Source organism: Pristis pectinata, chromosome 6 (genome assembly GCF_009764475.1).
Source record: "Pristis pectinata isolate sPriPec2 chromosome 6, sPriPec2.1.pri, whole genome shotgun sequence".
Taxonomy (NCBI): Eukaryota; Metazoa; Chordata; class Chondrichthyes; order Rhinopristiformes; family Pristidae; genus Pristis; species Pristis pectinata.
The window spans coordinates 9,116,889-9,131,267 of NC_067410.1; the positions used below are offsets into that span (position 1 = coordinate 9,116,889).

General features: G+C 45.2%; 1 protein-coding gene across 4 annotated transcripts in view; it reads right to left on the reverse strand.

Annotated features, from left to right (window-relative positions):
• Positions 1 to 14,379, reverse strand: part of sema3b (sema domain, immunoglobulin domain (Ig), short basic domain, secreted, (semaphorin) 3B) — a 376,487-nt gene that overhangs the window by 41,498 nt on the left and 320,610 nt on the right. For all 4 annotated transcript variants that reach the window (XM_052017532.1, XM_052017530.1, XM_052017534.1 and 1 more), the window contains exons 6-7: positions 13,303 to 13,396; positions 6,329 to 6,448 (exon numbers count right to left, since the gene is read on the reverse strand). In XM_052017532.1, coding sequence (XP_051873492.1) covers positions 6,329 to 6,448; positions 13,303 to 13,396 — 214 coding nt within the window. The remainder of the gene's footprint in view (positions 1 to 6,328; positions 6,449 to 13,302; positions 13,397 to 14,379) is intronic.

Genomic DNA, 14,379 nt, shown 5'->3' on the forward strand with positions numbered 1-14,379 from the left:
CCCTCATTGTACTTCGAAACTATTCCACTGGCTTGAAATGAATGTTGAGAGAGCCATAGACACATAAAATTCTGTCTCTAAGGTTGCCTTTTATACAGCTCCTGCAGGCCCTGAAATACATTAAACCTCCTGAAGGTGGTGCAAGGAGCAATGGATTGCAAGCCAAACAGGAACTGGAGCCACGGTCTGCCTGCTCTCCTGACCCTCTCTCACCCTTTCATCTCTTGGCTCACTCCCACTACTGGACTTTTCCCACTGCCCTCTGCCCAACATTCCTTCCCTCTTCTCTGCAGCTTCACTCCCCTCCTCAACTTGTGTCTCTCCCTTCCTCCTGTCCTCGATACTCTCACACATCCCCGTGTCCCCCCCCCTCTCTCTCTCTCTCTCTCTCTCTCTCACACACACATAAACTATTCCTCCCTCTCTCCTCAACTCTCTTTCTTGCTCCACTTTGGCTGTCTCTCTTCCCCTCCTGCCTCTCTCACTTTCTAAACCTCTTTCTCTCTCCCTCTTTCTCAGTCTCTCTACATTCTTAGTTTCTCACCCTCCTGCCTGCCTATCTCCAAGTTTGCAGATGATACCACCGTAGTGGGCAAATCTCAAAAAACAATGCGTCAGAGTACAGGAAGGAGAGCCTAGTGACATGGTGTCATGACAACAACCTTTCCCGCAACGTCAGCAAAACCAAAGAGCTGGTCATTGACTTCAGGAAGGGGGGCAGTGCACATGTACCTGTATACATAAATGGTGCTGAGGTCGAGAGGATAGAGAGCTTCCAATTCCTAGGAGTGAGCATCACCAATAGCCTGTCCTGGTCCAACCACAGAGATGCATGACCAAGAAAGCTCACCAGTGCCACTACTTCCTCAGGAGGCTAAAGAAATTTGGCATGTCCCCTTTGACATTCACCAATTTTCATTGATGCACCATAGAAAGCATCCTATCTGGATGCATCACAGCTTGGTATGGCAACTGCTCTGCCCAGGACCACAAGAAACTGCAGAGGTTTGTGGACACAGTTCAGCACATCACGGAAACCAGCCTCCCCTCCATGGACTCTGTCTACACTTCTCGCTGCCTCAGTAAAGCAACCAACATAATCAAAGACCCCACCCACCTTGAACATTCTCTCTTCTCCTCCCTCCCATCGGGCAAAAGATACAAAAGTCTGAAAGCACGTACCATCAGGCTCAAGGACAGCTTCTATGCCGCTGTTATAAGACTATTGAACGGTCCCTTAGTACAATAAGATGGACTCTTGACCTCACAATCCACCTCATTATGACTTTGCACCTTATTGTCTGCCTGCACTGCACTTTCTCTGTAACTGTAACACTTTATTCTGCATTCTGTTATTGTTTTCCCTTGTACTACCTCAATGCACTGTTGTGATGAAATGATCTGTATGGATGGCATGCAAAACAAAGTGTTTCACTGTACCTCGGTACACATGACCATAATAAACCAATTTACCTTCTCTTTTATGCCTTCTCTCTCTCCCATGCTTTCCTCTCTTAATTCTCTTTTTCTCCCTCTCTCCATTATCTTCTATCTCCCTCTGCTTTTCCTCACTCTCTCAATCTCTACCTCACACACATAAACCATCCTCCCCCTCTCATCCTCAACTTTCTTTCTCCTCTTTATCAGACTTTCCTTCTTGAATCTCTTCTCTCACTTTCTAAACCTTTTGCTCTCCCTCTTTCTCGGCCTCTTCACGTTCTGTTTCTCTCCGTCCTCTCTCACACTCTCCTCTCATACCTCTCTATCTCTCTTTTGCCTTTCCCAGCTTCTTTCTAGCTCAGCATCTCTCTCACACTCTTTCTCTCGTCTCTCTCCCCCTCTACTCATTCTCTTCAGCTGTCTCCCTCTCAGCCTCCTCTGTTGTCCTTCCTTCTCCACCCATCTTGCTTCTCAGCTCCTTTCCAACTTTCTCTCCCAGCCTCTTCCCCTCTCTGCCTGTCAGCTACTCTCTATCTCCTCAGCTCTTTTTCCTCTCTCTGCCTCCCTCTCTCTCTCATTCTCTCTCACTCTATCTCTATCTGCTCACACTTTCTCCTTCCCAGCTCTTTCCCTCCTCAGCTCTTTTCTCTCTCTCTCTCTCTCTCTCCTCGAGATTTTCTCTTTCTTTCCACATTACATTCTAACTTATTCCTAAAATCATTCAACACTTGGAAGTTGCTGGTTGCCCATGCTGCCAGAGGATCTTTGGCCTGCTCTTCACTAAACAAATAATTTGAGGAATGTTACAGCCCTGGATCTCTGACACACACTCCCAGCCAGCTGAACTCTCTAATGGTGACACTGAACTATGGGAGAGAGAAAGAACAAGAGATTGAGGGAGACTACCCTGCAGATATTACGTTGCATTGTTAGATAGAGTCATACAGCACGGAAACAGGCCCTTTGGCCCAACTGGTCCGTGCCAACCAAGATGCCCATCTAAGCTAGTCCCATTTGCCCATGTTTGGCCCATATCCTGCCCCACACTTTCTCTGTAACTGTATCACTTTATTCTGCATTCTGTTATTGTTTTTCTTCGTACGACCTTTCCTGTCCATGTATCTGTCCAAGTGTCTTTTAGAGTCATAAGTCATAGAGACATAGAGCACGGAAACAGGCCCTTCGGCCCAACTGGTCCATGCTGACCAAGATTCCCACCTAAGCTAGTCCCACTTGCCCACGTTTTAAATGTTGTTAATATACCTGCCCCAACCACTTCCTCTGGCAGCTTGTTCCATATACGGACCATCCTCTGGGTGAAAAGTTTGAAACATTGTGCAGAGATAAAATACATGATGCAACTAAATTTCTAGGCCAGTGTGGGAGAGAGTGAGGGTGTGTGCTGTAGAGTATTACCCATTTCTCTCTTGTTCTGTCTTGATGTCCTTCAAAACTCAACACCAATGCCTGAAAGGCCACTGGGTATCTTGCATCCGAAATCAGCGGTCCTTAGTCATACAGCATGGAAACAGGCCCTTCAGCCCAACTGGTCCATGCCGACCAAGATGTCCATCCAAGCTAGTCCCATTTGCCGGTGTTTGGCCCATAACTTTCTAAACCTTTCCTATCCATGTACCTGTCCAAGTGTCCTTTAAATGTTGTTATTGTACCTGCCTCAACCACTTCCTCTGGCAACTCATTCCATATATGGACCACCCTCTGTGTAAAAAAGTAGCCCCTCAAGCTCCTGTGAAATCTTTCCCCTCTCACCTTAAACCCATGATCTCTTAGTCTGAACTCAGTGGCCCTCTGGAGGCTCTTCAGTCAGTGATTGGTTGAATAAGTTATGACAACCCCACAATCCAAGGCAACTCTCAGATTGTGGAGTGAGGCTGTATTGTTTCTCTTTGATGTTTCAGCCCCTTTCTCTTGAAACTCAGAGGCATCAGACACCTCAACTAACTTTTAACGACACACTCTCAGGAAAGTTACCCAACACTTAGTCGGTGGCAAAGTGGAGCAGTAAATAGTACTGCTGCCTCACAGCTCCAGTGACCCGGATTCAACGTAGAACATAAAACAGTACAACACAGAACAGGCCCATCAGCCCACAATGTTGTGCCGACGTAGCTATTCCCTCCTACCTACAGAATGCCCATATCTCTCCATTTTCCTCTCATTCATGTGCCCATCCAAGCCTCTCGTAAAAGCCCCCAATGAATTTGCCTCCGCCACCTTATCAGGTTCAATCCTGAACTCCCATGCAGTCTCTGTGGAGCTTGTATGTTCTCCCCGTGACTGCGGGGTTTCCTCTGGGTGGTCCAATTTCCTCCCACATCCCAAATACATGCGGGTTGATGAGTTAATTGCTGTATAGAAATTGAGCTAGATTGTAGTTGAGGTGGGAGTTGTTCGTAGAATAAGTGGGATTAGCATAGTATTTGTGAAACAGGTGCTCGATGGCTAGTGCAGACTCAGTGGGGCGAAGGGCCTGTTTCCACACTGTATCACTCTAATAAGCTCCAAGATGCTCCAGTTCAACTTTGTTGCTGTCTGTAAGGAGTTTGTACGTTCTCCCCGTGTCTGCGCGGGTTTCCTCCGGGTACTCCGGTTTCCTCCCACATTCCAAAGACGTACGGGTTAGGAAGTTGCGGGCATGCTATGCTGGCACCGGAAGCGTGGCGACACTTGCGGGCTGCCCTCAGGACACTCTATGCAAAAGGTGCATTTCACTGTGTGTTTCGATGTACATGTGACTAATAAAGATATCTTAGCCTTTTACACTTTGAATTGAATGGGAACAAATATTCAAATTATAATCCTCAGTGTTACAATTCTATTCTTTCTGTCCTCTGCATGAAGGAATCAATCAACTGTGGTGAAAAGGAAATGGCTGTAGAAATAAGGTGAAACTTTACACCAGGGTGAATTGGCTCTCCAGGAAAATGCAACTCACCTACAATACCTGTTCTCTCAAAAGTATTACTTATTCCATTTTAATTGGTGAGACTGCACCTGGAATTTTGTGCACAGTTCTGATCTCCATACTATAAGAAGGATGTCATTAAGCGAGGCAGGGTGCAGAGAAGGTTCACAAATTTGTTGCTGGGACTGGAAGGCTGAAGTCATAAAGAGAGACTAGATAGGCTGGGACTGTTTCCCCTGGAGCGAAGGGGGCTGAGGGGTGACCTGATAGAGGTTTATAACATTGTGAGGGGCATGGATAAAGTGAATGGTCACAGTTTTTCCCAGGGTCTGGGAGATCTAAAACGACAGGGCAGAGGTTTAAGGTTAGAGGGCAAAGATTTAAAGGGAACCTGAGGGGCAAGTTCTTCACACAGAGGGTGGTGCATATGTGGAACGAGCTGCCAGAGGAAGTGGCAGAGGCGGGTACAATTACAATGTTTAAAAGACATTTGGACAGGTACATGGATAGGAAAGGTTTAGAGGGATATGGGCCAAATGCAGGCAAAAGGGACTAGCTCAGGAAGGTGCCTTTGTCGGCATGGACCAGTTGGGCTGAAGAGCCTGTTTCCGTGCTGTAGGACTATGATTCAACATATGGTATTATAAGTCAGATGGATTGGTGGGGAACAGAGGTTTTTTAATACGTTTTAAAAGAAAGACCACAGGTCTCAGCGGGTCTTCTGTCTGCTTCAAACTGTTAGAGCTGCAAACCTTTGCCATTATAAAGTTAACAACTTCCTCCCCACTGCTCTCAGACTTCTGAACCAACCACCTCTTTCACGTCCCCTCCCGATGGTGCTGCCACGTTCTTGGACTCTTAACTCTACCTCCCTCGGTCATTCCATTCTTGTCACTTTAGCATTTCCTTTTGCACTACTTCAGACTGCACTACAGTCTTTGCACCATTCTGCTCTCGTCACTACCATGTATACTATTTAGAACATAGAACATAGCCATTTTATTTTATCCTGCTCTAAGATCTATCTAATCCTTCCCTCCCACATAGCCCCCTACTTTTCTATCATTCATGTATCTATCTAAGAGTCTCTTAAATGTCCCTAACGTATCTGCCCCACAACCTCTGCCAGCAGTGCGTTCCACGCACCCACCACTCTCTGTGTAAAAAACCTACCTCTGACATCTCCCTTATACCTTCCTCCAATCACCTTAAAATTATGTCCCCTCGTGTTAGCCATTGTCGCCCTGGGAAAAAGTCTCTGACTGTCCACTCGATCTATGCCTCTTATCATCTTGTACACCTCTATCAAGTCACCTCTCATCCTCCTTCTCTCCAAAGAGAAAAGCCCCAGCTCGCTCAACCTATCCTCATAAGACATGCTCTCCAATCCAGGCAGCATCCTGGTAAATCTCCTCTGCACCCTCTCGAAAGCTTCCACATCCTTTCTATAATGAGGCGACCAGAACGGAACACAATACTCCAAGTGTGGTCTAACCAGAGGTCGATAGAGCTGCAACATCACCTCATGGCTCTTGAACTCAATACTCTGACTAATGAAGGCCAACACTCCATACGCCTTCTTAACAACTCTATCGACCTGCGTGGCAACCTTGAGGGATCTATGGACGTGGACCCCAAGATCCCTCTGTTCCTCCACACTGCTAAGAGTCCTGCCATTAACCTTGTATTCTGCCTCTGAATTCGATCTCCCGAAGTGTATCACTTTACACTTATCCAGGTTGAACTCCTCAGCTCAGCTTTGTGAATTAATGCAAGGGATTTCATTGCACCCTAGTGTACATGACAATTAACTAATGTGAATGTGAATCTGAAGGGGAACACAATGCCATACAACAAACATCCAACCCCTGCCTACTGGCTGGGAGCAACAGTGCTGGGTCCACCGGGCATGTGAATGGAGGTTTCTAAATGGACATTTGTTGCAGAGACATTGGGACTCACCGTTCAGCCATCGTGAGTCATGTTGCTCCGTCCGAATGGAGTGCCGACGGCCGAGGCTGCGAAAGATGGTGAAGTCACGGCCCATCAGGTCGGTGGCGACGCCGGAGTACAGCTCCTCACCTGCACGAATCACACAGGAAGCAACGTTTAATGGCCATCCCTGTCCTCGATCACCACCCAGCACCAGAATCTTTCACCCTTGGCCACAGCAACCCGCTCGCTACCAGGCCTTCTCCAGAGACCATCCACCCACCCACTCGAAAATTCGGATATCCCCTCTGTGGGATCATTTGAGCACTGTGCAGGAAAGGAACCGAGGCTCCCTGTTGGAGGTGGTCTATCAGCCAGTGACTCCTCCATTCGTGGTAAAGCACAACCCAAGCCCCCACTCCAGAGACACTGGGTTGCACCCACAATGCCACCTACGTATAGCTTTCACTCCTCATGCTCCTAGCATCTTCTTAAGATGTGCCCTATAGCTTACCACGTACGTACCGGCCAGTTGCAGAATAAAGTACAAGAAGCATAATCTGATCCAAACTGCTACATTACCTCAGTTGGTCTCACCCTACCAGAGATATTTCCCTTTGTTCTACCCCTTTCTCCCCTACCTTCTTTGCTACTGAAAACTAATTTGTTTTCTCTTTTTCGCAGTTCTGGACCTTGGACCTAACTTCTTAACCACTTCTCTTTCCACAGATACTGCCTGACCTGAGTTTCTAGCCTTTTCTGATTTTACCTCAGATTTCCAGCATCTGCAGATTTTTTCAAATTTTCTTTTGGAGAACAAGGAAAGCTATTTCCAAACTTCCTTAGAACATAGAAGGAAGCCTTTTGGCCCATTGGGTCTATGCCAGCTCACAGAGCAATCTCATTCTCCCACTACACCCCAAAGCATCCACAATACACCCTCAGGGAGTCATGGTCAAAGTCAAACTGATCTTCACAAACTGATGACATTCCAGAAAGATTAAAATGCACAATCTAGAAGTCCTTTGAAATTCCTTATGAAACAGCTGGTGATACATTAAGCGAAAAAGAGTTTACACTTTTGTTGTGTTTTTATTGCAGTCCAATCTTTGGACGTTCCAGTCCATGTATGCACAGGTGCAATGAAAAAACTTACTTGCAGCACCATCACAGGCACATAGCATCAGATAAGCAGCATTCCAGTTTTGGAAGCTAATTTAAAGCTCCCTTCACAGATGGATGCAAATAAAAATCGCACACCATGATTTAGAGCAAGAAGAGGGGAGATATCCCAAGTGTCAGGACCAATATTTAACCCTACATCATTTCTGCACTTTGAAAGCATAAACTGCTGCTTTGTTTTTTACACTACAACTATGCTTCAAAAGTAGTATGTGCTCTGGAACGTCCAAAGATTGGACTGCAATAAAAACACAACAAAAGTGTAAACTCTTTTTCGCTTAATGTATCACCAGCTGTTTCATAAAGAATTTCAAAGGACTTCTAGATTGTGCATTTTAATCTTTCTGGAATGTCATCAGTTTGTGAAGATCAGCATAACTGTCACCAATTGTTGTGAGCTAGAGTGATTGACAGTTCAATAGAATAAGAAAGGGAACACAGATATGTTTCCTAGATCAATATGTTGAGGAACCAATGAATAAACAGACTACATGAGATCTGCTATTGTGCAATCTGAATGGTTTATTTAATAATCCGGTGGTTAAAGGCCTTCCGCGAAAAGTTTATATAAAAATTGAAAGCTATTTATCTCAATCTAAAACTAGAACCTCAAATCTAAGCAAACTATCAAAGGGAAGGCTTGAGGCATCGGTCAGCTATGGTAGACTGAGAAACGACATCAGCAGGTACGCAATGGCTAATATTTTTTAAAAAATAGATAGATTACAACAAATATATGTCCCTCTAAGGTACAAAAACCTAACAGGAGAGGTGGTTCAATCATTGGTAAAAGAGAGGTTAAAAAAAGTAATAGATCAAAGGAAAAGTTTTATAATGTTGCTATAAAAAATCAGTATGCCCGTGGGCTGTAAATATTTGAGAAATTCGGCAAAGCAGGAACAAGGCTGTAGATCGTTAGGTCGCTGGTTCGTTTTCTGCACAAAGGACTAACTTTTTACATGGATGTTGCCAGGACTCGAGGGCCTGAGTTACAGGGATAGGTTGAATAGTTGGGATTTTATTCCCTGGAGCGCAGGAGAACAAGGGGGATCTTATAGAAGTCTACAAAATTATGAGGGGTATAGACAGGGTGAATGCATGCAGGCTTTTTCCCCTCAGGTTGGGTGAGACTAGGACTAGAGGTCACAGGTTTAGGGTGAAAGGTGAAATATTTAAGGGGAACCTGAGGGGGAACTACCTCACTCAGAGGGTGGTGCGAGTGTGGAACGAGCTGCCAGCGGAAGAGGTGGATGTGGGTTCAATTGTAACATTTAAGAGAAGTTTGGATAGGTACATGGATGAGAGGGGTATGGAGGGCTATGGTCTGGGGGCAGATAGAGGGGACTAGGCAGAAAACCAGGCCGGCATGGGCTAGATGAGCTGAAGGGCCTGTTTCTGTGCTGTAGTGCTCTATGACTCTAAGGCATTCATGAGGAAATGGAAAGTGTAAAATGAGAATAATCCAGCTAAAAAACATGTAAAGAAAATGTAATAGCTGTTAAAGACATGAGATAGGAAAAGATTAGGGAAAGGTTAATGTGAGTTCCTTATTGAACCAGGAGAATTTATACTGGGGTATAAGGAAATGGTTGAGAAACTGAACAAATATTTTGTGTCTGTCTTCATGGAAGACACAAAAACATTCCTGGAAATGGTGGAGACTAACAGGCCTAGAGTAACAAGGAAGCTGAAAGAAATCATTAGTTAAAATATACTATTGGAGAATGTAATGGGATTGTAGACCTAGAAACACCCAGGCATAAGAGATTCTGCAGATGCTGGAATCTGGAGCAACACACATAAAATGCTGGAGGAACTCAGCGGGTCAGGCAGCATCTATGGAGAGAAATAAACAGTCAACATTTCAGGTCAAGACCCTTCATCAGGACCTGGTGATGCGCATCCCGTGATTTTGAGAGAGGTGGCTAAGGGGAAAGCATTGTTTGTCAACTTCCAAAATTCCAAAGATTCTACATCGGTTCCCACATTTTGGAAGGAAGCAAATTTAAGTACACTATTTAAAGAAAAGGCGAGGGAGAACCAGTAGCTATAAAGCAGTTAGTCTATGAGTCGCAGGATAATGCTAGAATCTATTATTAAGGAAGTGGTAACAAGGCAGTTAGACAATAATAGGATTGGGCAGTCAGTGTGCGTTTATAGAACAGAAGTCATATCGAGATTTCTGAGATTACAACAGGCAGAATATCAAGGGTGAGCCAATGGATATATTGTATTGGACTTTTGAAAGCCCCTTCATAAGATGCTATAGAATAGGTTATTAAACAAAATTAGAGCTCATGCGATTGGGGAAAATATATTGGCATGGGTTGAGGATTAGTTAATACGCAGAAAACAGCAAATAGGTTTGAACGAGTCACTTTAGGGTTGAGAGGCTCTGACCCCAGCTCTTCACCATCTATATCAATGATTTAGATGAGAGATCAAGTACAATATATCCAAGTTTGTTGATGATGCAAACCTGGATGTGGGTGGAGATTGTGAGGAGGATGCAGAGAGGCTTCAGGGGAATATAGATGTCAAGGAGATGGCAAATGGACTGTGAAAAAAATGTGAGGTTAAAAAAATAACATCAGCAAGACCAAGGAACTGATTGTGGACTTCAGGAAGGGGAAGTCAAGAGAACACACACCAGTCCTCATTGAGGAATCAGCGATGGAAAGGGTGAGCAGCTTCAAATCCTGGGTGTCAACATCTCAGAGGATCTATCCTGGGCCTAACACAATGATGCAATCACGAAGAAGGCACGCCAGCGGCTCTACTTTGTTAGGAGTTTGAGGAGATTTGGTATGTCACCAGAGACTCCTACAAATTTCTACAGGTGTACAGTGGAGAGCATTCTGACTGGTTGCATCACAGCCTGGTATGAAGCCTCCAATGCACAGGATCACAAGAGGCTGCATAGGCTTGTAGACTCAGCCAGCTCCATCATGAGCACAACCTTCCCACCACTGAGGACATCTTCAAGAGGCAGTGCCCCAAGAAGGCAGCATCTATCATTAAGGACCCTCACCATCCAGGACATGCCCTCTTCTCATTAGTACCATCAGGAAGGAGGTACAGGAGCCTGAAGACCCACACTCAACGATTAAGGAACAGCTTCTCCCCCTCCACCATCAGATTTCTGAATGGTCCATGAACACCACCTCATTATTCCTATTTTTTTCCAATAATGATTTATTTTTGTAATTTATAGATTTTTATGTCTTGCATTGTACCGCCGCCACAAAACAACAAATTTCACGTCATATGTCAGTGATAATAAATCTGATTCTGATTCTAGAAAAGAAGTGTATTTCTTAAACAATGAGTGATCGAAAGGTGTTGGGTGTTCAGAGGGATGTGGGTGTCCCTGTACATGAATCACTGAAAATTAACAGATGTTGCAAACAATTGGGAAGATAAATAACATGTTGGCCTCTATTTGCAAGAGGATTTAAGTACAAGAATAAATATGTCTTACTCAAATTATATAAGGCCCTGGTGAGATCTGGTCTCTCTACATAAGGAAGGATATACTAGTGATAAAGGAAGCGAAATGAAGATTCACCACACTGATTCCTGGGATCGGCTGGGTTGGCAAGAGATTGAGCATTATGCTGTCAAGAATTTGGGAGAATAAAAAGTGATCTCAGTAAAATATGCAGGCCTTCTAAGTTTGACAGGATAAATGCAAGGATAATGTTTCCTGTGGCTGGGGTGTCGAGAATCAGGGGTCACACTCTCAGTGTAAGGGGTTAGCCATTCAGGTGTGAGAAGAGAAAAAAATCTACTCCCCCAGAGAGTGGGGAACGTTTGGAATTCTCCACCCAAGAAGCTCGGACACCAAGTGTGAACATTAAGGGAAACCCATGGGGTTTGTACAGAAAAGTGGTGCTGAGGTCAAACACTTTAATGATTGTTGGGGTAGGTGTGAGGGTCAGGATGGCCAACTCCAGCTTCCGTTTTTACATGATGTGACCTTCAGTGCGTCCTGCAAACGTTTTTGTAGCAACGTCAGAAGACAGGCTACAATTGACATGCATGCTTAAGGGAAATCGCACTTTTACTTAGCACTGAGGCTAAGAATTTACATGGTGCTTTAAGAATTTACATATAAGCAGCAATTGCCCAATAGCAGCCCCTCTTCCACTTAATGGAGACACAAGAGACCACAGATGCTGGAATGTGGAGCAACGCAAAAAGCACTGGAGGGTCTGCAGGATCTGTGGAGGGAAATGGACCCAAAATGTCGACTGTCCAAAACGTCAGCTGGCTGACCTGCTGAGTTCCTCCAGTGCTTTGTGTGTGGCTTCCTCTTCCATTTACCCCTCCTTCTTGATTCCACCCCCTCCAACCACCATTACCTTTCCCAGATATTTGTCTCCAACGCACAGCCATTCCTTCCCTTCTGGTCGCCTCATTGTAGGAAGGTTGTGGAAGCTTTAGAGAGGGTGCGGAGGGGGTTTACCAGGATGCTGCCTGGATTGGAGAGCATGTCTTATGAGGATAGGTTGAGCGAGCTAAGGCTTTTCTCTTTGGAGAGGAGGAGGATGAGAGGTGACTTGATAGAGGTGCACAAGATGATAAGAGGCATAGATCGAGTGGACAGTCAGAGACTTTTTCCCAGGGCGACAATGGCTCACACGAGGGGACATAATTTTAAGGTGATTGGAGGAAGGTATAAGGGGGATGTCAGGGGTATGTTTTTTACACAGAGACTGGTGGGTGTGTTGAACGCACTGCCGGCAGAGGTTGTGGGGGCAGATACATTAGAGACATTTACGAGACCCTTAGATAGACACATGAATGATAGAGATATGGTGGGGTTATGTGGGAGGGAAGGGTTAGATAGACATTAGAGCAGGATAAAATGTCAGCTCAACATTGTGGGCCCAAGGGCCTGTACTGTGCTGTAATGTTCTATGTTCTTTCATGTATGTTCATGGCACTCTCCAACTCACAGCCTTCCCATGTCACCCACCCTACAAAGCCTTGCTGCATTCCCATCAAGTATCCTATCTCTTGATCACAGCACTCCCGGACAAGCCCTCCCAGATTCCAGTGTTCAATTCCAAGTATTCCCTCTGCACTCAATGTACAAATGCCTACAGCCCTCCCTTGGATCAGTATTCCTCAACTATCGCCTCCTGCCAACACTCTAACCAAACTCTCCTGCTCCATCATTTGACTCTGAATCCTCCCCAGCAGCCTTGAGTTCCCCACGGACCGTCCAATCACTTACCGCAGAATACAAGGAGATCCAGAACTCTCAGACTCCTCGGATGCTCCTGGATCTAAAGTGAGCTAGTCCCAACACAGCTCAGCACATCACGGAAACTATCCTCCCCTCTACGGACTCTGTCTACACTTCTCGCTGCCTCCCCAAGCAGCCAACATAATCAAAAACCCCACCCACCATCTACATATTCTCAGGGAGAAGATACAAAAGCCTGAACGCACGTACCACCAGGCTCAAGGACAGCTTCTATCCCACTGTATTAAGACTAATTTACAGTCCCCTAGTACGATAAGATGGACTTTTGATCTCACAATCTACCTCACTATGGCCTTGCACCTTATTGTTTGCCTGCACTGCACTTTCCCTGTAACTGTAACACTTTATTCTGCACTCTATTGTTGCTTTTCCCTTTTATTACCTCAATGGACTGTTGCAATGCCATGATCTGTATGGATAACAAAACATGTGGCAATAATAAACTAAGTTACCAATTTAGACCTCTGACCCCAGCTGACCCCATGCATTTCCAGTCCCTGGTACCTCAGTTCCTGATGCTGGTCCAAAGCCACCTCCAACCACTCACCTATCAAAATGGAGGTGGACAAGTGCTTGGCGTCGTAAGGGCTCCTCCCTTTTCCATCTTCAATTTGATTGAAGTCAATCCTGAACTGATGCTCCTGCAGCAAGATGGGTGAATGGATGTTAACACAATGCAGTGAGGGACATACAATGAAAGAGCCTTCCATCTATTTGCCCTGCAAGAGGAGAGGGTGCAGAGGAGGTTCACCAGGATGCTGTCTGGATTGGATTTCTTTAGTTATGAGGAGAAATCGGACAGGCTGGGCTTGTTTTCCCTGGAGCGAAGGAGGCAGAGGGGTAACATGACAGAGGTGTATAAGATTATGAGAGGCAGAGATAGGGTAGTCAGAAACATTTTCCTGTAAAAGGGGTATCAAAACCAAAAGGACATACTGTGGTTTGAAGGTGAGAGGGAAGAGCTTTAAGGAGGATTTGAGGGGTAAGGATTTTTGCACAGAGAGTAATTGGTATCTGAAATGAGTTGCTAAAGGTGGTGGTAAAGGCAGGAACAGTAATGAGATTTAAGGGGCATTTAGACAGACACTTGAATAGGCAAGGCATAGAAGGAAACGGTCCTAATGCAGACAAATGGGATTAGTGTAGATGGGTAAAAAGATCAGCATGGACATGATGGGCCGAAGTACCTGTTTCTGTGCTGTACAGCTCGACAACCCATTCAAATTCGGCCCTTGCCATTGCCCCAAAACATCTCGGCATCTTCAAGTGCTTGTCCAATGGCCTTTTGAAAATTCTTCTGGTACCTGATTCCTTACAAGCTTATTGGACCATTTCCCATACCGCAGTGACCCTGTGTGTGAAGGTATTTATATCCATGTCCCCTCTTGTTCTTTTAAGAACAATTTAAAGTTCATGATCTGTGGGACCAAGCCTCTTGCTAAGCAGAAAGAGTTTCTCTCTCCTTCCTCCATGAAAACCTCCATAAGGTCTTCGATTCAACTTCCCAGGAGTGGGAATGAAATCCAGCAGAAAATCCCAAGCACATGCCAGCCACACACTTAAAATAAAGTCCAGGCAGAAATGCAGGAACCAGTTTACACAGCAGATGGGTGTGACATTTTTA